The 25,416-nt window shown below is 34.0% G+C and overlaps 4 protein-coding genes and 1 long non-coding RNA gene across 6 annotated transcripts; 1 reads left to right on the top strand and 4 right to left on the bottom strand.

Annotated features, from left to right (window-relative positions):
* Positions 1-2,805: 2,805 nt before the first annotated feature.
* On the bottom strand, positions 2,806-5,604 carry LOC121173301 (uncharacterized). The gene is made up of 2 exons (XR_005887819.1): positions 5,490-5,604; positions 2,806-3,556 (listed from the first exon to the last, which is right to left on the bottom strand). It is a non-coding gene; the product is annotated as an uncharacterized lncRNA (long non-coding RNA).
* Positions 3,552-6,496, top strand: LOC102665798 (putative disease resistance protein RGA3). The gene is made up of 2 exons (XM_006593960.4): positions 3,552-4,307; positions 5,568-6,496. The coding sequence occupies exons 1-2, from the start codon at positions 4,253-4,255 to the stop codon at positions 5,948-5,950; spliced, it is 438 nt and encodes a 145-aa protein (XP_006594023.1). The 5' UTR covers positions 3,552-4,252; the 3' UTR covers positions 5,951-6,496.
* Positions 6,497-6,511: 15 nt separating this feature from the next.
* Positions 6,512-9,428, bottom strand: LOC100305743 (rho domain-containing protein). Of its 2 annotated transcripts, none has more exons than NM_001249174.2 (2): positions 9,283-9,428; positions 6,512-7,833 (listed from the first exon to the last, which is right to left on the bottom strand). In NM_001249174.2, exons 1-2 carry the CDS (start codon positions 9,323-9,325, stop codon positions 6,752-6,754), a joined length of 1,125 nt encoding a protein of 374 aa, NP_001236103.2. In that variant the 5' UTR covers positions 9,326-9,428; the 3' UTR covers positions 6,512-6,751. The 2 variants fall into 2 exon arrangements, with proteins under 2 accessions (NP_001236103.2, XP_006593341.1); XM_006593278.4 differs by having other exon boundaries at positions 6,529-7,818; positions 9,283-9,400.
* A 3,631-nt stretch (positions 9,429-13,059) lies between these two features.
* LOC106795634 (putative disease resistance RPP13-like protein 1) lies at positions 13,060-13,599 on the bottom strand. The gene has a single exon (XM_014766245.1). It carries the CDS (start codon positions 13,597-13,599, stop codon positions 13,060-13,062), a length of 540 nt encoding a protein of 179 aa, XP_014621731.1.
* A 7,456-nt stretch (positions 13,600-21,055) lies between these two features.
* Positions 21,056-25,146, bottom strand: LOC100785852 (mitochondrial inner membrane protease subunit 1-like). Its single transcript, NM_001254337.2, is given in 5 exon segments — positions 21,056-21,358; positions 21,454-21,560; positions 22,539-22,722; positions 23,241-23,410; positions 25,038-25,146. Coding segments are annotated over 5 exon segments (615 nt in total). The 5' UTR covers positions 25,110-25,146; the 3' UTR covers positions 21,056-21,276.
* Positions 25,147-25,416: the final 270 nt, after the last annotated feature.

Genomic DNA, 25,416 nt, shown 5'->3' with positions numbered 1-25,416 from the left:
AGTCATGTCAAGTAGTCTATTCCTTCTAGACTTTGTCCACATCACTCGTCACACTATGGGAGCTTGCTGATAATTATCATTTAGTCCTACATTTGGTAGCCATTTTGGCATAATTATGTGATGTCTCTTATTCTTTTGAACTTTTCTATGTTGATTTTTAGTTAAGTTTTAAATAAATATTTTCATAGTTTAAATTTCAATTTTATTTCTTTCTGCACTTGATTTTTTTTTTTGAAGGAATTTGCCGAAAAACTAATTTGAAGAGGAACTTGGAGTACTATCAATGACATTAAAGGAAGATTGAAGGGGCTTGGAGAGATTTAAGCAGCAAAAAAGAGCTTAAAAAGCATTGAATTTAGCCCAAGAAATAACCACACAGGTGTGACAAGTCCCCACAACAGTATGGGTGTTGCTAATGTTAATTGTTATTCGTGAGTTATTAGTGTATTGAACAATTGTAAGAAAATAGCCTATTCACGAGTTATTAGTGTATCTTATCGTTTTATATACTACTTGTGCACATCGGTATACTTGCCGGTAGACGAACAACTAACATACATTTTCTACAGATTGAGCCACAATGTTGTGGGCAATCTTGACATGCATTTTCTCTTCTAGTGCGCCTTCCATACTCTTGTGAGCGTACCCACACCAATGTGAGGCATAGGCACAACGGTGTGGGGTGTGTCAGAATTATGTTTAAATATATTTTAATTCTGTTTTTAATTGGGCTTGGACCTATTCCTTATTTTTAGGCTTTTAAAGAGACCAATTAAATAGATAAAAAACATTCTAAATTGAACTCTCTTGTGACAACTTTGGACGTGTAGGGACTTATCTCCCATTTTTTCTCCAACAAGGGATTCTTCCCCTATGGTTCTGAGCAATTATCTTATCTTTCATTGGAGTTTAATGTAATTGGATCTACTTTTATGTAATTCCTACATTATTGCTATTTAATAAAATGTTGTTATTGTTCTTCTTCCTTTCTTATACCCCACAATGGCATATAATTAGATTTCAATAGCAAAAATCAATATCCAACAAACCCAAAATTAATGACGAAACCATAACCCCATCCATCAGTTAAATTATTTCAATTCATGCAATTCCTAGCCTTCAACATGGAATTAAGACTAAACCATTTCATGAATATGAACAAATTGTTTGTTCAATTAAAATAAATAAATAAACTTGAAACATTGAAGAGTTTCAAAATCGAAGGTCAAAATGCAAAAAAGGGTCATTGTTCTACCTTGTCGTTCAACACAATTTTGTTTCAGTGACTATAGAATAACATGAATGTTTCTTCTTCTTATTCTTCTTATAATCTATGTTACTTGTGTTGTGTGATGTTGTTGTAATTAGTATGCTAGGGTATGTAGCACTAGCATAGTCAATTTCACCAAACAATCTTAATCATTCGATCCAAAATTGTTGGGCCTAACTGTTTAAGGGAAAAAAGAATAAATATCCATTTTCGTACCTAGAAGTGTCAAGTAGTAACAAATTGATCATTGAAAGATCAAAAACATTAATTTTTAGTCCTCAAATTAAAAAGAAGTGACATATTTGTCCTTCCATTGACCCACTATCGTGAACCTTAATGTGAGCACACACATGGAATTTGGGTTAGTTACGTACCAGTCCTTCTATACAAACTAATTTAATGTAGAAGTTTTTCTTACTCAAACCAAGGAGTGAAGATTATAAAATACTCATTATTTATATGTTATGTATGGTGATGGTTTGTTATCTATTGTGGCTAGTTTATGGATCTTGTAACTAGTCCCATATTGTGTGGGTTGTTGTAATGAGGTAACACGGGAGCGATGCAAAAATATTTAAAATGGAATTACCACCAATATTTTTTATCTTGAGAGAAAATATTGGAAAACCCTTTTAAGAAATGGTCTTTGAAATTAAAGATCCGTTCGGGAGTCACTTACGCATAAAGAAGATTTTAACACCCTACAACCCTGTTAAGAAAATGATACCTATAAATAATTACACAAAATCTAAACAATCTCACAAATATTTATTTTACCCCAAAAGAAAATATTTTAGTTTTTTTACTGTCATTTTTATCTTTTTTTATATGAGAGAAATGATCTTTGCACAAAGATTTAAGCTAGCAAATTATTTAAATTTTCCAAATCAGGTAACATTGTTGCTTACTCAAATAAAATTATTTATTTTGTTAAAATAATAACTCTGTACCAAAAGCTTAGATAAAAAATGGTTATTTTATGAACTTTTATGATTTAAGTAAAAGGTAGAATTGCTACTCAATTAATATCACAAACCATTGCATAAATTAAAAAAAAACGTTATTTTTATTTGGAAACACAAACAATATGAATTAAGAAAAAAAGTAAAATCAGAACTTTTATACTACAAGGAAAATTATTCATCACTTTCTAACAAAAGGAAAATGAAAAAAAAAAAAAACATGTCCGTGAAACTAAATCATGACCTTGTATTCTTGTTTTTTTTTTTTAAGAAAGAAAATCAAAACTAAACTAACCTATACAAAGAAGCACATATTGCAAAGGACACAACCTTACATTTTCTTATCATTATTTTAATATTTCTAACTTAAAAGATAAAATAGCAAAAGCAAAAATAAACTTAATGAATAAAAAAAACCTTTCGTGCCTCTTGTATCCTAGAGTTATCATTATTTCTTTATCTTATAAAAAGTTAAACTTTCTTTTTAACTACCAAAACAACATATTTTAATATTCTAATCCTAAAATAAGAAAGAAACACTGCCTTTTGACTCATAATACAAAGGTAAACATGTGGTCACAATATATATATGTATTTTATTCAAAAAATAAACCTATGGGCTGCATACATACACGAATTCATGAAACCAACAATTAAATGAAGAAGCCAAACATAACAACATATGAACGAGGGAAAAGAAAAAGAACAAGGACTTGATCTAAAACATGTAACAGTAAAAGAAACATGCAAACTTGGACTTAATTTAGGATTCGGAATAAGGCGCTATTGACTTATGTTGCAAGTGTGGAACTACTTCCTAATTTTGTATATCAATTAGCCAAAGTGGAGATCGAATGTATGAAGATGAATGTTAGGGACACTGTTCCTCGTATATCAATTAGCTGTAGTTTCTTAGAGACAGATTGCTCTACCTTTAAAATTAAATCTTCTTAGTGCTTAGTTTGGATAATTTTTTAAATAAATATTTATAGAAACAGAAAATAAAATAAAATAAAATTTTTGTATAAGTTAAAATTGACAATGATTTTTGTATCAAGAACAAATCTTTGTTAGTAGTATCTAGAAGATATTCTGTTATTCTATTTTGTCCATTTCCTAATGCTGCCTCCTTTGTGGTCTGCTACTGTGGTATTGCTATCGGCATCTTCTACTTTTAGTTTTAGTTTGTGATGTTGATTCATGTTGCGGTGAGCTGATGATGATACTCATGTCCCATCTGTTGCATCATCAAGTAGGACCACAGGGAAAGACAGAATTCAATCATCGAGAAATAGAACATGAACTCATTGTGGAACCCAAACAACTGAACAAGTTAATTATCATGTATAAGTGATTTGTTAGCTTGTAGCTTCCTCACAATATATTAAAATAATACTACTAGCATAAAAATACTTGGTCCTACAAAGATCAGAAATAACTGAATGTAACATAATAATTAATATGTAATGATTTAGTCCACATAAAATGATAAATTAAGTTCATATGAATTTCTCAAGAAAAAGGAATAACACTAACAAGTTAGTTAAATACTATATGGTGGTAGGACAGGACAACTTGGACGTTCCAAGCCAAGTTAAAATCATTGTCAACTCTATAAATTTTTGTATCAAGAGAACCTTTGTGTTTCATTTTTTATTTCAAATACATAATAAAGCTCATGTGCTATGTTTACTTTATGTTAACATATTATCAAATGCCACAAAAAATATACTATGTACACCATGCAACCAAAATAGCATATTTCCCAAAACATAAAAATACTACAATTCCGTGCCTCTATAAATTTGTGGGTTGATTAAAGGGAATAGTTATAAGAATATAAAAAATTAAAAAGGCAATTTTAGAGATAAAATGATAAAAAAGTATATATAAAAACATCATATTATTCTCTATTCTCAACATAGATTATAAAGGAGAAAAGGGGGGAGAGGGTGGGTATTGCTTCACACACACAAACACAACAGTGTCTGCTGCACCCTACAATGGTTTCGCTACCAACATGGTTTCGCTACTTTCACCACAAGGTCGGATACTCCGTTTCCCTCGCCGTGAAGGTTCTTCTTCCCTTCCTTTACTCTCTCACCCTTTTTTTTTTCTTTTTTTATTGTAATTTTATTCTTCCTGATAATTGTCAATGGTAGTCGTTTATATTTGTTGTAAAGTTTTCCTACTTTTAATTTGCGCGATTCCTGCTTAATAAAAGGAAAATAGAAAGCGGTGTGCTTGCTATTACCCTTGTTTATTATTTGGTGGAGAAATTTCATTTGTGAGAATATCTGGATTTTATGAAGAGGGAAAGAGATTAGAATTGAAATTGAAATTTGCTTCGTTGTCAAATGGTATGGTGTTCTGCAGAATGTGTTTGTAATGTTTTCGTTTAGGTTCTGGTTTTTAATATTTTCAGTCTAGTCGCAGATCATGCCCGATGGTCGTGTTAGAGGATTTTTTATGCACACATGAATCTAAGCATGTGCCTTGATGACTAACCCTTAAAGCCATTCTAAATGGGATAGAATTCACTGTGCCTTGGTGACTCTAAATGCAATTGTGACTGGATCTTTTATGATGCTAAATACAATTCTACAATGAATCTAAGCACAATCCTCAATGGTTCTAAAATGCAATTACAATATGAAAGCAAACATGAATCTAAGCATATGCCTCGAAGGCTGGCCCTTAAAGTATATTAAACTGAGATGCATCAATGGCTTGGGGAAGACCAGACTTGCAAAGTTGTTGTTCAATGATAAGAGGATGGATGAACTTTTCCAATAAAAGATGTGGGTGTGTATCTCTGATTACTTTGATAAGAGGCAGATAATTATTAAAATCATCAGTTCTGCTTTGGCTTCAGCTCCAACTAGTGCTCTTGCTAACCAAGAAAATGTTAACAGCTTAGATATTAAGCAGTTACAAATTTATCTTAGACACAAGCTTTCTGGTCAGAAGTATTTACTAGAGATGGATGCTATATGGAATGATGACAGTGCAAAATGGATAGAGTTGAAAGATTTAATAAAAGTTGGTGGAATGGGAAGCAAAATCTTGGTGACAACAAGAAGTAGCTCAATTGCTTCAATGATGGGCACTGTTCCCTCCTATGTTTTAGTATCAAATGGGCATTCACTTTAGGAAGTTCTCTGTTCTTAAATTTTGATTTAGAAAGGTGGGAATTCGTACGAGACCATGAGATATGGAACTAGAAACAAAAAAAAATAAAAATGATGACATTTTACCTTCTCTTAAGTTGAGCTATGATCAAATGCCATCCTATTTGAAGCACTGTTTTGCTTACTCTTCCCTTTTCCCTACAGATTTTGGCTTTGCTGGTGCTCAAATTTCAAGTCTTTGGGCGGGACTTGGATTGCTTCGATCTCCAGTTGGAAGTCGACAGGTAGAGCATATTGCAGCACAATATATAGATGAGTTACACTCGAGATCATTTCTGGAGGATTTTGAGGACTTTGGCCACATTTACTATTTCAAACTACATGATTTGGTGCATGATCTTGCTCTGTATGTTGCAAAAGAGGATCTTCTAGTGGTAAACTTGCGTACTTGCAATATACCTGAGCAAGCAAGGCATTTATCAGTTGTTGAAAATGATTCACTTAACCATGCTTTGTTCCCCAGGTCCAGAAGTGTGAGAACTATACTGTCATGCCTTGAATTTAAATCACTCCCACAAACATTCTAACAAAATTAACAACTACCATTAGGCGATGAAAAAAGGGATCAATCATAACCCATCCTGCAAGCTAAGCAAAAGAAAGCATAATTCTTTCACTAAAAACTTCAAGAAATAAGGTCCAAAACGACAATAGATTAATGGCTTGTTTGTTTCCACGTGTAACTAAGATTCCAAACGGCCATTTAAGCAAAGTCGATGCCTTAGGGCTTTTGGTATTTGGTAATCATGCCTGATGCCTCAAAGGCTCAAACCATGTGCCTGCTGCTGCGAACAAAATCATTGAGAAATTAACTAACATGGGCTAAGACACTTTGTTTTCGAGCCATCATGAGCAAAGTTCATAAGAAGGTTTCAGGTGCACATTCTTAACCTAAAACCATAATGGATATTTCTTCCGACTTTATGCTTGCACATGCATTATATGAATGACCATAAAAAATCTCACAAACAAATGAATAAAGGAGATAACCAAAATACTACGACAATGATGTAATCTCTCACTAGCCAGATAGGTCATTGGATCACATAATAACCAAATGCCACAAGATATCATCCCGGGAATATAACTACAAGTTCAAAAATTCTCCGAGGCAAAGATATCATAATTACTCTAATAGTATAATGTTCCACAAACTCTCAACCTCAAGTACTTGGAAAAATTAAATTAGAGTGTGACAAAAAAAAAAGAACACAAAGAAACATCGGATAGAATGTCAAGTCAAAAGCAAGAAAAGAAAAAAAAAATCTATTTTACTATGGCATGTGTTGTTTTGTCCCTTTTTCTTCTCGTATATCATTCCATCAGAATCAGCTCTCAGTTAGCAACTCCACGAGGTCACTCTTCTTCATTTTTGAGAATCCTTTCAGGCCACGAGTCTTTGCAAGTGCCCTCAATTCAGACAGCTTCAGTGCACTCAAATCCTTGTGTTGAGCTGCCGGCTGCTCCTCCACACTCTCATCATTATAGGTTTGCTCAGAATCATCATCCTCAGACAATTCAGCCATCCCTATGTTTGGGAAGAAAAACTCATCCTTTGAATCAACATCCGATTCAAAGTCAGATTCAGCTTCGTCATCAAGCTTCAAATCTATCTGATCCTGATTGTTCTCTGTATCCTCACTACCTACTGGCACTACAGTCATTTCATTCTCATCGTTAGAGACATGCTGGTATTTTAAACGAGGAACGGGAGACCTTCTTTGGAAATTTGACCGAGGCCTGGCTACCGAGGAAGAGAAGACAATGTCCTCTTGGGGCTCATCCTTTGGAGAACTATCTAAATCAGAAATTTTAGAGTTCCGTCCTCCATTGTATTGGTTACTTTCTTGCAACTGGTCTGAACTAAAATCTTTTCCTCTGCCTCCACTACTTCTCTTCACTTGCTCAACTGAATGTTTCTTCAGTAGTTTGAGAAGGGAATCCACAGTACTGTTCTCTTTGCTTTGTGCTCGGGAGGCTTCAACTTTCTTTTCTTCTTTGGAGGCAGCCCTCTCACGCAACCGAGCCTGGACCTTCCTAAATAGCTCAACAATCTCCTTCTCCCTAGGACCAGGGGCTGAAGTGGCCTGGAATTTTCCTGAGGTTGAAAGAGACACAGGTGGTCCATTTTTTAAAGAAAACATATCGTCGTCAAAGCTCTCAAAGCTGTCTCTCCCATCACTATTCCGATTTCTGCTTCTGGAGGACCCATGCTTGTTTTGCCTTGAGAAATCTGGGTTCCTCTTTGCTTCACATACAAAAGATGCACCCCTAAAGCCACACTTTAGTCCTCTAACTTGGACATGGGAATGAATTCTGCGATGACCTAGAGAAGAGTAGGAATATACAGCAGCAGTTCTTCCAGAAACACCTGAACATGGGAGACACTTGCCTTCTGCCATTCCACATCCTTCAATAACACCAAAATAATTTAACACCACATATATAGAGGTATGAGAACAGGTAGAAAAAAAATAGAGGAACACACTCTTATTGTTTTGAATTTATTGAAAACCACAAAAATGTGTGATGCTCTTGAATCCTGATTTTGTAATTTCCAATAAATTCTAACCAGTAGCAAAGAGTGAGTTAGAGAGTATGTTCCTAGCACTCCTCAAAAAATTAAAGTGCAAAATGACACAAAACATGGTCTCAAGCAGTCAAGCCAAATAAACCCATGATAACACACCGAGTACTCAAGCTCTGAATATTAACATGGAGCCAACTCTAGAAAAGCCAGCTTAGAAACAAACTAATCATGATACAATCATTATGGCTTAACACTATTCTACAAGCAGCTTGCAGATAAAACATGCACATCCACATTGGTTCCATCATCCAAGAAAACAAAAAGGCAAATGTTAAGTTTGGTGAGTGCCCCTCAAAGAGTCATCAACAACATGAAGCTTGTTCCCTACAGTCAATGAAGACCAACATTTTCATTATAGCACTTTGATTGTTTACTTTCACAAAAAAGAATGCTGATAACCATGGTGGAAAATGATGTAAATATAAAAACTATCAACAACTGCAACGGACAAAGGGTGTATATGGGTAAACAATTTAGTTAAGCACTAATTCAATAAGCTCTTATTACATGATAACTTATAAATTTGACCATGAAAATTATTGAAATAAAATAAAAAGAGCTTATTTTGACAAACTATACCAAGAAGCCCATTAACAAGTCATAAGCCCTTCCAGACTGGAGAAAGAGCGCTTCAATTAATAACAGAAGTGAACAATTGCTATGGCTTACCACTCACAATGATCATTTAAACAAGTAGTAATATTATATCTACACACAGTTACTTACATGTAAATTATTAGTTTGCCTCGTTTATCGTTTGCTTAATGTTTTATGTTCATTAACATCTCAATTACCAAGAGAAATCCTGGTGTAGATATAACATTACTGTTCAACAAATAGATAGTGGGCAATATGAGCCAGCTTCAAAACCACAAACGCACAGAACATTCTATCATCAACCCAAACTCAAAATATCATTTTCCCCAAAAGAATGAAGCCTCAAAATCCCCTTAATAGCCACGTCAATAACACAAGTAACAACATACATGGTGGGGTTAAGAAACCACTAAAAACAACAGAAAAAAAAAAAGAAACTTTCAATCATAATTCATAAAGCTACGGATTTCATTGAAAAAGGACAAAAAATTATGTCACTAGAAACAGATATTGAAAAACCCCTAGTGTTTAATTTGTAATTTAAGCTAAAGAAATGAGGCGGGGTTTTGAAGCTGAAACACTTAAGCGTGGCTAAGGTTTTGTTTAGTTTTGTATTCTATAATAACGAGAAAGAAGAATCATAAAGCAGAGAGAAGAAGAGGGAACACTAACCAAGGTTTTTGGCGACGAAAGCGTGCAGCGTTGTTTGCGACATTGTTTGAGCAGAAGAGAGGAGAGGGAACACTCTCACTCAATGCCGCTTTTCATGCGATTCGTAGGTTCTTTTGTTTGATAAGGGATGTTCTCGGAAATATGTAATCTTTTAGGGGTAAACTTGTAATCGTGTGACATTTTTTTTTGTCATCAGTACAATTAAAAAAGGCCAACAATGGCCCAACCACAGCTATAGCAGCTATAGTAGTGCAAATATATGTTTATGTTTCTTTTTTTTCTCAACGGACACTTTAAGAACAGAAATGATAGAGTTTTATTCTCTAACACTCTTTTTTTAACATATGTTTTTTTAAAAAAAATTATTAAAAATTAAAAAATTTAATAGGTTTTATATTTTATTTAATTAATGATTTTTTCTCCTGATTTTATAATTTTTAATATATTTTAACCAATAATTATGGAGGAGTGTATTGGCATTACTTCTCATTTTAAGAAAGTCACCAGTTTCTTGCACCCATACAACTCAAATAATATCCCTTTTCGTTGTGACTTAAAGGATAAGGGGGTGGTGTTTGAGTTTTATAATGTAGGAAGAAACACGTACATATACAGAGAGAGAGAATTTGCTAATTGAGATGTAGAAATCAATAAAATAAATATAACATTTTTTTAATAAAGCCTTTTGTATACACATGATGAAATTCTTGGTTAATATTTTGCATTATTATAGGTGATATTCTCACATTTAGGCCATCTCCATCCCAGGTTCTTAATATGAAACAGCGTCTGTCAAGAACCACTCATCAAGCTCGTTTTAGTTAAGAACTTATCAAGCATCAAGTGTTTATGTAAACACCGATGCTAAACTTCTTTTTTTTTTTACATTTTTATCAAATAATAATAATAGTATAGTAATAATTAGTGTTGATGAATTGTAAGGATGTGTGGTTTTTGTGGAATCCATTTAGTAAAAATAATCAAGTTGTTGGGTTGGAGAGAAGAGTTACTTAAATTGTAAAGAAATAAAAAAAAAAAATTGTGTAACGATGAAATCCATTTAAAACATGTAGAAAAATGCATGGATGATCTTACACAACATAGAATCAAGACATCAACACAATAGAGAAATATATTATTATTTTAGTTTTTAAAAGATTTTTTTTTATGGAAGTTTTTAAAAGATTACTTGTAACTTTTTTTTTTATCACACTTAGGGGTGGTTGTATTGTGGGAGAGAAATTACTATTCAAGGGAAAAATTTTAAATATAATACGAATTTCACACCTATTTTAATTTAAATATTTCTTTTTTCTTTCACACAATCAAACCTATCCTTTAGATCTTTAACAAAGTAATCGAATGACCCAAAATATGTAAGAACATATCGTAGTAATGCATGCAATTGCCATAATGATTCATAGCTAGCATGATGGCAATACATGACTCCCAAATCGAGAATGAATGTTTGTGAAGAAGTGATAATCCATAATATCAACAGAGGATCCAATAAATCAATTCCGCCTTTGCATGCTTCATGTTAATGCAGGTCATTAACTAACCACAAATTTTGACGCAGAATAAAAACAAGAACTCGTTTGTGTGCGTCTGTGATTCAATCAAGTTTCACTTCAACATTCTTTTTTATGAACTCACTTAACTGACTAAAAAGAAAACAGATATCAAAGATTATCGCCCTTGAAATTCAAATGGCATGTGAACCCTTTATCATTGTCATTGAGCAGCCAACAAAATGAAAATATCTGAAACCATTGTTTCTAATAATGCAGCCTTTTATCTTATCATCCTCGAGCATTAACAAAACAGACCAAAATTTGGTCAATTTTGAACTTAGCATACATTAATGTGGAACTCAAGCTTTAACACAGACAGCTTCAAATTTCTGCTTGGGAAGAGCTAGCCAATTACCTAACATGCCGAGGACATCCACATAACACCACCATCCCATTGCAACAATTTAAAAATCATACATTTTATTCTTCATCTGTGCTTCAAGGAAAATCCACAAGAACAAAAGTTCAGGCTTTGTGACTCTTTGCCATATCATCAACATCAAGTTTCACTTCCAGCACCGGTGTATCCTTTCGCATGCTGAAATAACTGGTAAAGGGGTATAGTAAGTGGTGAAATGAGAGAAGTATATGTATAATTCTTAAGTGATTTTCTATATTATCAATTACAGGAAACAATACATTAAACAAATAATGCATACTTTTCTCCATAGGAAGACTTGTACTTTCTCCATAAGAAGACTTTCTCTCTCAGGTATTTGATTTCCTTCTGAAAGAGGAGAGAAATAAGATTTGACTTTTTTAGACTTTTTTGTCTCTCTAGGTTCGTGATGGGTGACTATGGATGAGAGATAACACTTTTCTAAAAGGAGACCTTATTTCAGGTTAGTGGGTATTAACCCCTTTTATAACCATTACTCCCATCAAATAACATTTAATCCTACAAACTTCTCCTATGCCCAATTACAATTTAGTTCTTAATTATTATTTATTTATTTATTAGTTCTTACATACATTAATTCTAACAGTATGTTACATAAGTCAAAAGAGTAGACGAAAGGATTTTTAATGTCTAAAAATATGTGGTGGCAATGTCACATTTCACGTGTATGTGCGGAATTTAAATAGATTGTTTTCTACGGAATGCTTATTTAAATATGTGGTGGCAAATGCAAAATATGCAGTTCAAAAATATAACTATATTTAATCTGTGTACATAGTTGGAAAAGAACATGATGTTAGCTGAACAAAGCAGCACAAACTAGATTTAAAGGCAAGCAATCAAGCACACAGCAGAAAGACCAGGAGTTATGCAGTTAACAAACTAACCATACACGGAAACTTGTGATAGAATGAATATATTTTATACTATCAGTGCATAGTCTATTTTCTCAAAATTAAGAACAGAAGATGTTGTGGGGTGAGATTTCAAACTCAAAGGAAAATGATTTGGATCATAGTAGTGGATAGCTTACAGTAACGTCCAGAAGCTGAGGGTGGAGGGTTCCGTGTGTAGTGCCCTCTGTCATGACTGCATATTTGTGCCTAACATTTTAGTTTTACTAACCGCATCGGCGACTGCATTCGGAAAAGGAGGTGGTGCCCTTCTCTTGTTTCTCCAATGGATAGGTGTTTGATGTGAGCAATGAAGGACCAGTAATTACCAGATTGTGGTTCAAATTTTCTATGCTCAAACCTTAAAGGGCAATGAGGTGATGCATGTCACTTGGCAGACACAACAGCAGAGAACAGTTAACAATATGAAGCATCTTAAGATGAGTCATTGTTGTCAGCCACTCGGGAACCATCTTAAGACTATGAGAATTTATGATTAGCAATGTCTGCAGAGTGTCAGCGGCTCCTAGAATCCATTGAGGCAATGTCTGTTGCCTTGGACAATGCTCAAGATGCAGGAATTTCATCCTCAATTTATGGATTGCACTTTCACAGTTCAACGACAGATTTAGCATCTTGCAGTGTCTTACAGACAGAATCTTCAGTTTAGGGAGAAACCTTCAAATTGTCACAATACTCAAAAGTTAAAGTGTGAACATTGCTCAAGCTTGCAAAATCTTCCTCTGACAGAATAGATTGCTTTGTGGTTAAATGCAAGTGTTGATGGCTGATTAACATCCCTAATCCTTTAGGCAATGTTTCAAGCTGCACATATCCTCTGAGTGACAAAAATAGCAAATTTTGGAGTTTGCATATAGAATAAGAAAGCCTTTTTATTCTGCGATTATTTTCAAGTTTGAGAGCGCAAAAGTTCCAATTTAGCAATTGAATTAGGTAGAGTCTCAAAAGAGGAATCACCTAACTCTAAAAGCCGTAAGTATATGTATCTTGTTATCCATGCATCCAAGAGAGCTTCACTGCCGACACCCATTCCATCAATGGGAAATAGTATAGTTCTCACACTTCTGGACCTGGGGAACAAAGCATGGTTAAGTGAATCATTTTCAACAACTGATAAATGCCTTGCTTGCTCAGGTATATTGCAAGTACGCAAGTTTACCACTAGAAGATCCTCTTTTGCAACATACAGAGCAAGATCATGTAGTTTGAAATAGTAAATGTGGCCAAAATCCTCAAAATCCTCCAGAAATGATCTCGTGTGCAACTCATCTATATATTGTGCTGCAATATGCTCTACCTGTCGACTTCCAACTGGAGATCGAAGCAATCCAAGTCCCGCCCAAAGACTTGAAATTTGAGCACCAGCAAAGCCAAAATCTTTAGGGAAAAGGGAAGAGTAAGCAAAATAGTGCTTCAAATAGGATGGCATTTGATCATAGCTCAACTTAAGAGAAGGTAAAATGCCATCATTTTTTTTTTTTTTGTTTCTAGTTCCATATCTCATGGTCTCTTACGAATTCCCACCTTTCTAAATCAAAATTTAAGAACAGAGAACTTCCTAAAGTGAATGCCCATTTGATACTAAAATATAGGAGGGAAGAGTGCCCATCATTGAAGCAATTGAGTTACTTCTTATTGTCACCAAGATTTTGCTTCCCATTCCACCAACTTTTATTAAATCTTTCAACTCTATCCATTTTGCACTGTCATCATTCCATATAGCATCCATCTCTAGTAAATACTTCTGACCAGAAAGCTTGTGTCTAAGATAAATTTGTAACTGCTTAATATCTAAGCTGTTAACATTTTCTTGGTTAGCAAGAGCACTAGTTGGAGCTGAAGCCAAAGCAGAACTGATGATTTTAATAATTATCTGCCTCTTATCAAAGTAATCAGAGATACACACCCACATCTTTTATTGGAAAAGTTCATCCATCGTCTTATCATTGAACAACAACTTTGCGAGTCTGGTTTTCCCCAAGCCATTGATGCATCTCAGTTTTATATACTTTAAGGGCCAGCCTTCGAGGCATATGCTTAGATTCATGTTTGCTTTCATATTGTAATTGCATTTCAGAACCATTGAGGATTGTGCTTAGATTCATTGTAGAATTGTATTTAGCATCATAAAAGATCCAGTCACAATTGCATTTAGAGTCACCAAGGCACAGTGAATTCTATCCCATTTAGAATGGCTTTAAGGGTTAGTCATCAAGGCACATGCTTAGATTCATGTGTGCATAAAAAATCACTAAGGAACATACTTGCATTAGGGCCATCAAAAGGACTACACTCAGATTCATTGTACTATTGTATTTGTCATCATCAAAAACTCAAGCACACCCAAGCAAAGGTTGCATTCAGAATCACTAAGGCACATACATGCATTAGGGCCATCAAAAGGACTACCCTCAGATGCATTGTACTATTGTATTTTTTATCATCATAAACTCAAGCACACCCAAGCACAGGTTGCATTCAGAATCACTAAGGCACAATGCATTTCGTCCCAATTTAACAATACGAAATTGCTTTCAGGGTCAGGCGTCATGGCACATGCTTAGATTCATGTTTCCATAATTATAATAGCATTTAGGACCATCACAGTTATGCTTGGGTTCATATGTACTCGTTCCAACCATCCTCATTTAACACAACGAATCAAAATATGAATTTAGGATCATTATGGGCTGAATATTCCATCAGTCTTTATCTTGCAATCGTATTCAGGGTCAGAGAGGCTTCAATCCTGCTTAAAAATTATGAATTAAAAAAAAATCATAATCGTAACTGTCATTAAGCTGTCACCGAGACTCATTCCCACTTCAAAAATATTAATAAAAATTCACATTGCAGTCGCCATTAGGCTAGGGTCACCGAGGATCATTCTGAATTCATAGAGAATTCAAGATCATGGAATAAAGATTTCATCTTGAATTCAAATTAGGGTCATCGAGGCTTCGAACTTTGAATGCAAAATTCATATCGTAATTGCCATTGGGCTAGGGTCATATTCTGAATTCATAGAGAAATCTCCGAATCCGAGGATCATTCTAAATTTGTGAAGAATTCAATATTGTGGAACGGAGGAATTTAAAATCATGAGAAATTTTAAATTTTAGAATGTGTTTGGACGAAGGAATTTAATTCAATTAAAATTATTTTATTTTCAAATTTTTGTGTTTGAATAAAAAAAATTAAAATTATAAGGGTGAAAAAAAATGAATGAAAAAAAAGAAAAGATATGATTGGTGTGTTAGTTTTACATGTTCTTCTACCTCTAGACCCGATCGATGTTCCACGAGTCCAGACGGTATTTCTTGGAGAAGATGGTAACAAGAGAATTTCAATTTCTCTATAAGGAAATTAAAATTCCAAATTTTTAGTTATTTAAAATTTTGTTGTAATTCTTCACAAAAAAAAACATCCAAACAATGAATTCTAGATTACAGAAATTCAAATTTTCTAATAAATTACTTTTCTCAGTTAAATTTTTTTATTCAAACACACACTGAGTGTCATTCTGAATTCATAAAGAATTCACCGAATTCGAGGATCATTCTAAATTTGTAAAGAATTCAATACACCAGGAGTCATTCTGAGTTCGTAAAGAATTCGCCAAATCTGAGGGTCATTCTGAATTCATAAAGAATTCAATACGCCAAGGGTCATTATTGGATCATGGAATCTAGTGTTACCTATGCTATTCTGCATCTTCTGCTATTTTGTTTCTAACTACCTTATGTTATTCTGTTATAATTTTGTTTTGATGCATTTAGTTATCTCTTTTTGTTTCTCCTTTTATATACATGTGTATAGCTTATAACCAGAGGAGATATAGTTTTTGTAATTTTTCCTGCAAGTTAATCAATATTGATTCTGAGTTTCCTTAGCATCCTTTGTTTCTTTCTTCCTTCTTGCTTTTTTCTTTCCAAGTTATTACAAGGCTAATAACTTCAATATGATATCAAATGAACAACATTCTCTACGATCCTCTTCCTCAATGGTCCTATGATCTTCTCCTTTGTATCTTCTCCTAATCACTCTCCCATCGGCTTTTCGGTTTGGATTCATGGCAGCACCAGTTAAAGATTCCAGTTAAGATCTCTCTCACCCACTATTTCTACATCATTCGGATGGCCCAAGACTCATCCTTACCTCCCAGCCTCTTAACCACAAGAACTACACCACATAGAGCCGCGCAATGATGGTAGCTCTTTCGGTGAAGAACAAGGTGGCCTTCATCGATGGATCCCTCCCGATGCCAACCACAGTCAATCCTACATATGCTGCATGGACTCGTGGTAACAATCTTGTCATTTCCTGGCTTTACAATTTTGTTTCTAAAGATATCATTAGCAGCATCTTGTTTGCAAACACGACTAAGGAAATTTGGGACGATTTGAAACACGATTTTCCCGAAAGAATGGCCCAAGAATTTTCCAATTGAGAAGGCAGCTAATGTCATTACAACAAGGAAATGATGATGTTAGTACCTATTATACCAAATTAAAATCGGTTTGGAAAGAACTCTCAGGCTATAAACCAACCTTCCAATGCACATGTGGCGGGTTACAAACTCTACAAGATTACAATGAATCTGAATATGTCATATCCTTTTTAATGGGCCTAAATGCCAATTTTGTCAAGTCCGGGGTCAAATCCTCCTCTCTGATCCTCTTCCCTCCATTGGTAATGTTTTTTCTCTTGTTATTCAAGAAGAAGCACAAAGAGAAATTGTTGTAAACCACATACTGTGTCTAAACTCTAACACTATGGCCTTTGCTATCAACTCTATAACCAAGAACCCTACTAATGGTAAAAGTAGAAATGCTAAGAAAGAGAGACCTCAATGTGCTCATTACAACTTGTTAGGTCATACAAAAGACAAGTGTTACAAACTTATTGGCTATCCTCCAAGTTACTTCAAGAACAAGCCTCAGCAAACTGCAAATCAGGTAACTGATCATGATGAGTCCCCTAGTCAAGGTGCCACAAATACTTTGTCCATTACTCAATGTCAACAGTTGATTAGCTTCTTAACAAATCAATTGAAAACAGAGAACAATGTTGATACTCTTGCCATAAATGTTTCAGGTATATGCATGAACAATAGTTTTGATTTCAATGAATCTTACCATTATTGGATTATCGATTTAGGAGCAACCTCACATATATGTTGCTCGAAAGAACAATTTAATTCCTTTAAATGTTTACATGATTCTCATGTTTTATTACCTAATTCCACCAAGGTAAAGGTTGAAGGGATAGGAAGTATAAAACTAAATGATGACATCTTCCTACACAATGTGTTATTTATTCCAACCTTTAGATTTAACTTATTGTCCCTTGGGTCTTTGATAAATGACAATTCTTTCTAGTTTACTATGCAACCTAACAGCTTTGTTCTTCAGGACCTCAAGACATTGAGGAGGATTGGCACCGCTAGGCAACATCAAGGATTACTTCTTTTTTATTTCCCTAAGTCTTCTTTTCATTATACTAGTATACAATCTTGTAATGTTGTCACCTATGAAACTTGGCACCACAAATTGAGCCACATACCTATACATGTGTACAAACTGATTTGCAATAAAGTTCCTATATCGTATATTGATTCCAAATTTTATTATGAAGTTTGCCATATTGCTAAACAAAACAGATTCACTTTCACTAACCAAAACAATTTTAGTGCTGAATTGTTTGATTTAATACATACTAACATCTGGGGACCTTTTAGGGAAGTTACCTTTGATGGATTCAAATATTTTTTAACTTTAGTAGATGATAAAAGTAGGTTCACTTGGATTTACCTTCTCAGAAATAAATCTGATTGTCTCTTCATTGTACCACAAATTTTCTCATATGTGGAAAACCAATTTCAAACCACCATCAAGAGAACTTACCTTTCAGATTTCTTTTCACATAAAGGTGTCTTACACCAATTTTCCTGTATGGAACGCCCACAACAAAACAGTGTTGTAGAAAGGAAACACCTACATATTTTAAATCTTGCTCGTGCCTTGCTGTTTCAATCTTATTTACCATTAAAATTCTGGGGTGAATGTGTCAAAACTGCAGTTTTCTTGATGAATAGGACCCCTAGCCCCATTCTGAAAGCCAAGTCACCATTTGAGATTTTATATGCTAAACTTCCGAACTATGCTGATTTCAGGACCTTTGGAACATTATGCTATGCCTCCATTCTGATATCAAGCAGGCTTCAAGATCTTGGTTCAATGCTTTTAGCAATGCTTTACTCAGAAGTGGATTCAAACAATCTAAGTATGATTACTCATTGTTCACTAAAGGAGAATGAGATAATTTCATAGCAGTTTTAGTTTATGTTGATGACATCATCTTGGCCAGCCCAAGTCAAGCCATCATATCCAGAACTAAGACCATTTTGAAAGAGCACTTCAAACTCAAAGCTTTGGAAGACCTACAATTTTTCCTCGGCCTAGAGCTATCTAGATCAAAGGAAGGCATTTTCATGTGTCAGCGAGATTACACATTGTCTATCCTCGAAGATTGTGAAATGCTTGCCTGCAAACCTTCTTCAATTCCTATGGAAGCACATAACAAATTGCCAGCTAACTCAGGAACAAAACTTGCCGATCCAGGATCTTACAGGTGGCTCGTTGGTAGACTTTTGTACTTAACTATATCTAGGAAAGATATATGTTACTGTGTGCACAAATTAAGTCAATTTGTCTCCAACCCCTATACAAACCACATGCATGCTGCTAACATGTTACTTCGGTACCTTAAAAACACTGTTGGTCAAGGTATTCTTTTTCGAGCCAACTCAGACACAAAGTTACATGCATATGTGGATGCATATTGGGGATCATGTCCTGAAAGTAGAAGATCAACCACTGACTTTTGTATCTTCTTAGAGAATTCCTTGGTTTCCTGGAAAGCCAAAAGACAATAAGTAGGTCCTCAGCAGAAGCAGAATACAGATCATTGACTTCTGTTTCTAGTGAAATTACATGGATTCAAAATTTACTCACTGATTTCAATGTCAGAATTCCCTTTGCTGTTGTCTACTGTGATAACCAAGCATCAATCCATATTTCTTCCAACCCCACTTTTCATGAGAAGACCAAACACTTAGAGATTGATCTACATTTTGTCAGGAAAAAGGTTTCTCAAGGAGTTTTAAGGCTCATGCATGTCAGAAAGTACCACCAACTTGCAGATATTTTTACCAAAGCCTTACTCCGAAATACATTTCTTAGTATCATTGTCAAGCTGAGTATTGATAACATCTTCCTCCCATCTTGATGGGGGGGGTATTGGATCAAGGCGTCTATTGCTACTTCTGCTATTCTGTTTCTAACTAGCTTCTATTTTTCTATTAATTCTATTATAATTCTATTTTGCTGTATTTAGTTATTTTCTTTTGTTTCTCCTCTTATATATATGTGTATAGCTAATAATCACAGGAGATATAGTTTTTGTAATTTTTCGTGCAAGTTAATCAATATTGATTCTGAGTTTCCTGAGCATCCTTTATTTCTTTCTTCCTTCTTGCTTTTTTCTTTCCAAGTTATTACAAGGCTAAATAACTTCAATTGTCATTCTAAATCCATTAAGAATTCTCAAAATCCAAGGGTCATTCTAAATTCATAAAGAATTCAATATACCGAGGTTCATTCTGAAACATTGAACACAACAAAGCACGGAGACAACATTCGAAACTCAAAAGTTTGTGTTGCGTGATCGATACGCTCTCTCTCTTGTATTTCAACTTTCTAGTGTTCCTGTTGTGGTCTCATGTCATATTATTATATGGCTGTGTTTCCAATTGTTTTAATTTTCATTGTGTATATTCATGTTATTTAAGTTTTGTTGTGTTATGAGTAAATTTTAAAGTGCAGTCTTACTCAATTAAACGTAATGCTGACAATTAAATATTTTAATCTATAGTATAGGAATAAATTTATAACAACTTTTTTTTATCACGTTTAATATCATTAAAGAACTAATTTAATGACCCAGAATATGTAATATAACACGGTATTGGATATTATTTTAAAATATCAATTAAAGGTTTACTTTGTTTATTAAAATAAAATATATAAAATCATAAATATATATATAGTCATAACTAATTCAAAGCAATTAAAATTTAAAATTGAAAAAAATGATGGGTTAACTTTTAAAAGAAAAAAAATACAGAATTTATAAGTCACGCAATAATAAACTTAAATTTAAAGAAAAAAAAACATTATATCAGTTTATATTTGAGAACAAAAAGAACAAAATTTAATATAAAAAGGTAAAATTGAGCATAGGTGATAACTTTTTTAAAATTATATACATATATAAATAAAAAAGGAAAATGTCACAAAGAAACTTAATTAATTTAAAAAATATTTATAAGAGCACTTTGCGTATTAGAAAATGATAAATAAAAAATTGTCTTAATTTCAAGTGTGGATAAAAAAATGAGTATTTTTTTATTACGTTGGAATTTTACCAATTACCATAAACGTCTGTGAAGTGATAATCTATAGTCTCAACAGAGGATCCAAGAAATCAATTCCACCTTTGCAAGCATCATTCTAATGCAGGTCATTAACCATAAATTGTGACTTAAAAGTTTGTGCGTGTGATCCAGGTAAATTTTAGTTAAACGTTCTTTTTCACTCAACTGACTAAAGAGAACGGATATCAAGGATTATTCCCTAGAAAGACAATATGGCAAGAAGTGAACACTCAGTCTAGGCACTAGGTCTTCACAAAATGAAAATATCTGAAAGCATTATTTCTAACAACGCAGCATCTTTTATTATCTTCCTCGACCATTAACAAAAAAAGACCAAAACTTGGTCAATTTTACAGCCAAATGAATAGAACAAAGGGCAGAGGAGTCCTTGCTAGAACTTAGCATACAATAATGTTGAACTCAAGCTTTAACACAGGCCGCAGCCAATTGCCTAGCATGCAGAGGACATCCACATAACACCATCATCCCATTGCAACAATTTAAAAATCATATTTTTTTATTCTTCAATCTGTGCTTCAAGGAAAATCCACAAGAAGAAACTAAGGCATGCGTAAAGTAAACTAGTTAGTGTTTCTTGGGAAAAATGTTTCAGGCTTTGTGACTCTTTGCCATCTCATCAACATCAAGTTCCACTTCCAGCACTGGTGTATCGTTTCGCATGCCGAAATCACTGGTTAAGGGGTAAAATATATCAACAATCAATTCAAAAGAGCATCCCCATTTTTTGTTCATGATAGTTTAGTTAGCCTAAGAAATTTAGTTCACCTGTTTTGTACACGGCCATGGTCTACAGCACTTCGCAGGCAATATATGACTCTGCCTACAATGTCTGTCATCTGAACTGGACCAAATGTTCGGCTATCCTTCGCTTCCTGCCATTTGGGTTGGGAGCATTAAACAATGAATTGTTCCTAGTGTTCTACAAGCAATTATAGAGGGAAAAGCATAGCAAAAATATTACAGCAGATTTACTAGCCTTTGTGGAAACATTCACTTTGAAGTTTAAAGATAATTTGGTCACTTAACAAAATTCCAAAGCTGTAAGAAAATCTATGAGGTTCAAATTAAGTATATCCCCAGTTCTCACTTAACCATACAGTGCTACATAGAAAATAATCAAATATCGAGAGTCTCACTAAAAATCGTTAGTGGGTGATTTCTTTTTCTTCTGTTAGAGGTGTTTTTTGTTTCTTCTACAGGTTACAACCATGGTTATTGTTTAGGAATAAGCAATTTTGGTATTACCAGAAAAATAAAAGTCATGAATGAATTAAAACATGGATTGAACATTTCCACTTGGGGAATCAAGTCAAACTTGCTAACATATACGACCTCTAGCCATATCATACACTGAACTCCAAAAGTTGCTTGACTGAATTGCCATGATAAGCTACAGTCTTTCATTTTTATGTCTTAAAAAGAGGGGGTTTAACAGAAAAATAAGTCCGGATCCAGTCAATAGTGTCAGAATTGTTGACAAAAGTAAGTACTGGCTTACACTCCACTAAGTCAACAACAAACAACAAAAGTCTTACCTCATTAGGTGAATTCACCTCTACTAACTCATCATATAAAATTATTTTAACCAATCAATCTATTGAGGGTCTATTTATCATTCTTCTGTAACAATCTAGTTATCAAATTAATCTTACACACTGATTTCAGAAAGTTTAAATGACTAAGAGTATGTAATCAACTTGAATACTTGTATATCAATGATAACTCATTGCTTGATAAATGATGTTTTAATCTAAAACTTTTACTATGACATTAATACAATAATATTGTTCAAATTGTGGCAGAGGTGCATAATGATCCACCTAGGGATAGCAAAGTTAGGCAGCTTTTACCTTGGCATTCAATTTTTCATTTTCAGCCTCTACCCAGCATTGATCCTTCTCAAGAATAAAGGGTTCATCCTTTTCATCAGTAGAAACCACTTCATAGCCTTCAATTGCAGTTAATCTTCTGAGTAGGTAGTTATCTGGCTTCTCAGGGTCCTTCATAACCACAACATCTCCTACAAAAACACTCCTGTCAAAGAACCCAGACTATCATAACAAAAATGGAGATGATAATACACTAAATAATAAGCTCCAGATGATATCTATTTCTATGCCATTCTGCTATTTTGGATGGACACAGCACCGAAATGATGTACTATTTAATGTTGTCAAGATAAAGTGGGTAAACTTAAATTGTGTTACACAGATGTTCAGTAGTGGCAGCGGATAAACTATAATTTAACAAGAGAAAAGATTTTCAAGAGTTCACTACGACAAATATATGATGGGCCAGATGTAAAAAAAGTGGGATCTATCTCAACAGACATTGAAAAGAAAATAAGTGACTGAAAGAGTTTGTAAGCAAGGGTTGCACAGCTATCCAAGAAGAAGATACAGCATACCGAGAGTCTAAGAAAGGCATATAAAGCAAATAGAAGCTTCTTATGTAAAACATGTATATTGAATCTCTAGCTTTAGAAGGCCAATATCAAACAACTAGCAATAACAGTCAATAGATTTGCACAAAAGGATAGTGTATGAAATTACGTTGGGTCTACAGCTGGTAATTTCCGAACAAGAGTTACTGCTTTTCCATCAATAGTAGGGGCCATCTCCTCTCCTTTATTCCAGAGCAAGTATGTCAGCTTTCCTAGAAAGAAGTTTTTCCAAACAGCATCATTTATCTCTCTGGCTGTGATTGGATCTCCTTTATTGTTCTGTTCACATTAAACATTGTATAGTAAAAATCATTTCAGAGGAGGGGATTTATAAGTGCTGACAATGTGATAAACAGTTATAGAAAACAGGAAAACAGGAAAACCTTGCACTGGCACAGTTGTAGAACTTAAACTACAAGGAAAAATATTCCTATAAATGTCATTCTTTAGGATGAAATGATTGACAACCAATAGATTAGCCTTTTCAAGATAAAAGCGTAATCTTGGAAATCACATGCCCTCCAATGCCTCTTATCCAATGTTTCCCTTAATTTTCATAAAATAAGATAGAAATTGGTTTCCAAGCCACCAACACCTCTGTTAACACTGCATAAATTTAAAAGGGAGTGGAGAAGACCTATTGCTTGAACAATACCCAATGTACAGAAGAAAATAAATAAAACAAAAGGAGTTTTGTTTGAAAGGTTATGATTTCTTCTTATCCAAGGTAGTTTAGACATACAGTTAAACTTAGGACCCGTTGGATAAACTTCTCCATAAGCACTAGTAGGAGAAGAAAATAGGAATGAAAAATTAGCTTTTGCATCAGCTAATTTGTAGAAGCTCTGACATATTTGCTTCCTCAAAAACTTATTTTTAACTTATGCATGAGCTAAATTTAGCTTATGGGAAGCTTATTTCATTTTTCCTTCCTTCCTCATAAGTTTATCCAAACAAGCCCTTATTCACTTTGTTGTAATAAATAAAAGTTAAATTTCTCAGCTTAAATATTTCAGCCACCATTCTATTGCTACGAGAACACCAAATATGATTTATTTCAAACTACACGGCTCCTGATTTGAGGACAAGCAAATTTTGTTCCATTCATTAATCTTTTTTCCCCAAATCTAATTAACATACAAGCTAGAGTGCCTATTGACAGAGAATTCAACAAGGTCTCATGTTGAGTAAGAACTTTTGAATGAACTAAGAGCAAAGATCTCATTGTAAATAAACAAGACAAGTTATTAGAACAAATTATGAGAAGGATCCTACCCTAGACCCAAATTACAGAACTTTCTCATCATCGTTACCATGCCGAACACTTAAACAGCAAAATAAACAGTTTTAAATGTACTTGCAATCATTAATTCCCACTAACAATTACAAAAAAACATCATTCTCGGAACGTACTCGTATGTTCCAAATGAGAGATTCTATCATCACACCCATACCGACTCGCATTCATTTACAAGTGATGATCTCCTTAACAACACAATGAAACAACCAGTTGCAAAATCCTCTAACACGACCATCGAGCATGATCTGGACTAGACTGAAAACATTAAAAACCAGAACCTAAACGAAAACATTACAAACACACTATGCAGAACACCATACCATTTGACAACGAAGCAAATTTCAATTTCAATTCTAATCTCTTTCGCTCTTCATAAAATCCAGATATTCCCACAAATGAAATTTCTCCACCAAATAATAAACAAGGGTAATAGCAAGCACACCGCTTTCTATTTTCCTTTTATTAAGCAGGAATCGCGCAAATTAAAAGTAGGAAAACTTTACAACAAATATAAACGACTACCATTGACAATTATCAGGAAGAATAAAATTACAATAAAAAAAAGAAAAAAAAAAGGGTGAGAGAGTAAAGGAAGGGAAGAAGAACCTTCACGGCGAGGGAAACGGAGTATCCGACCTTGTGGTGAAAGTAGCGAAACCATGTTGGTAGCGAAACCATTGTAGGGTGCAGCAGACACTGTTGTGTTTGTGTGTGTGAGGCAATACCCACCCTCTCCCCCCTTTTCTCCTTTATAATCTATGTTGAGAATAGAGAATAATATGATGTTTTTATATATACTTTTTTTATATTGATCCACAAATATTCTTATAACTACTCCCTTTAATCAACCCACAAATTTATAGAGGCACGGAATTGTAGTATTTTTAATTAAATAGATTCAAAAAATTAATTATCATATTGTTTATTAGTTAAAAATTGATCCAAAAGATTAGATAAATTTTGTATTTTTTTTTCTAAGTAAATA

This window comes from Glycine max, chromosome 13 (genome assembly GCF_000004515.6).
Source record: "Glycine max cultivar Williams 82 chromosome 13, Glycine_max_v4.0, whole genome shotgun sequence".
NCBI classification, from domain to species: Eukaryota; Viridiplantae; Streptophyta; class Magnoliopsida; order Fabales; family Fabaceae; genus Glycine; species Glycine max.
Note: the sequence above shows the minus strand (reverse complement) of the source record. Positions and strands in the feature narration are given on the sequence as shown.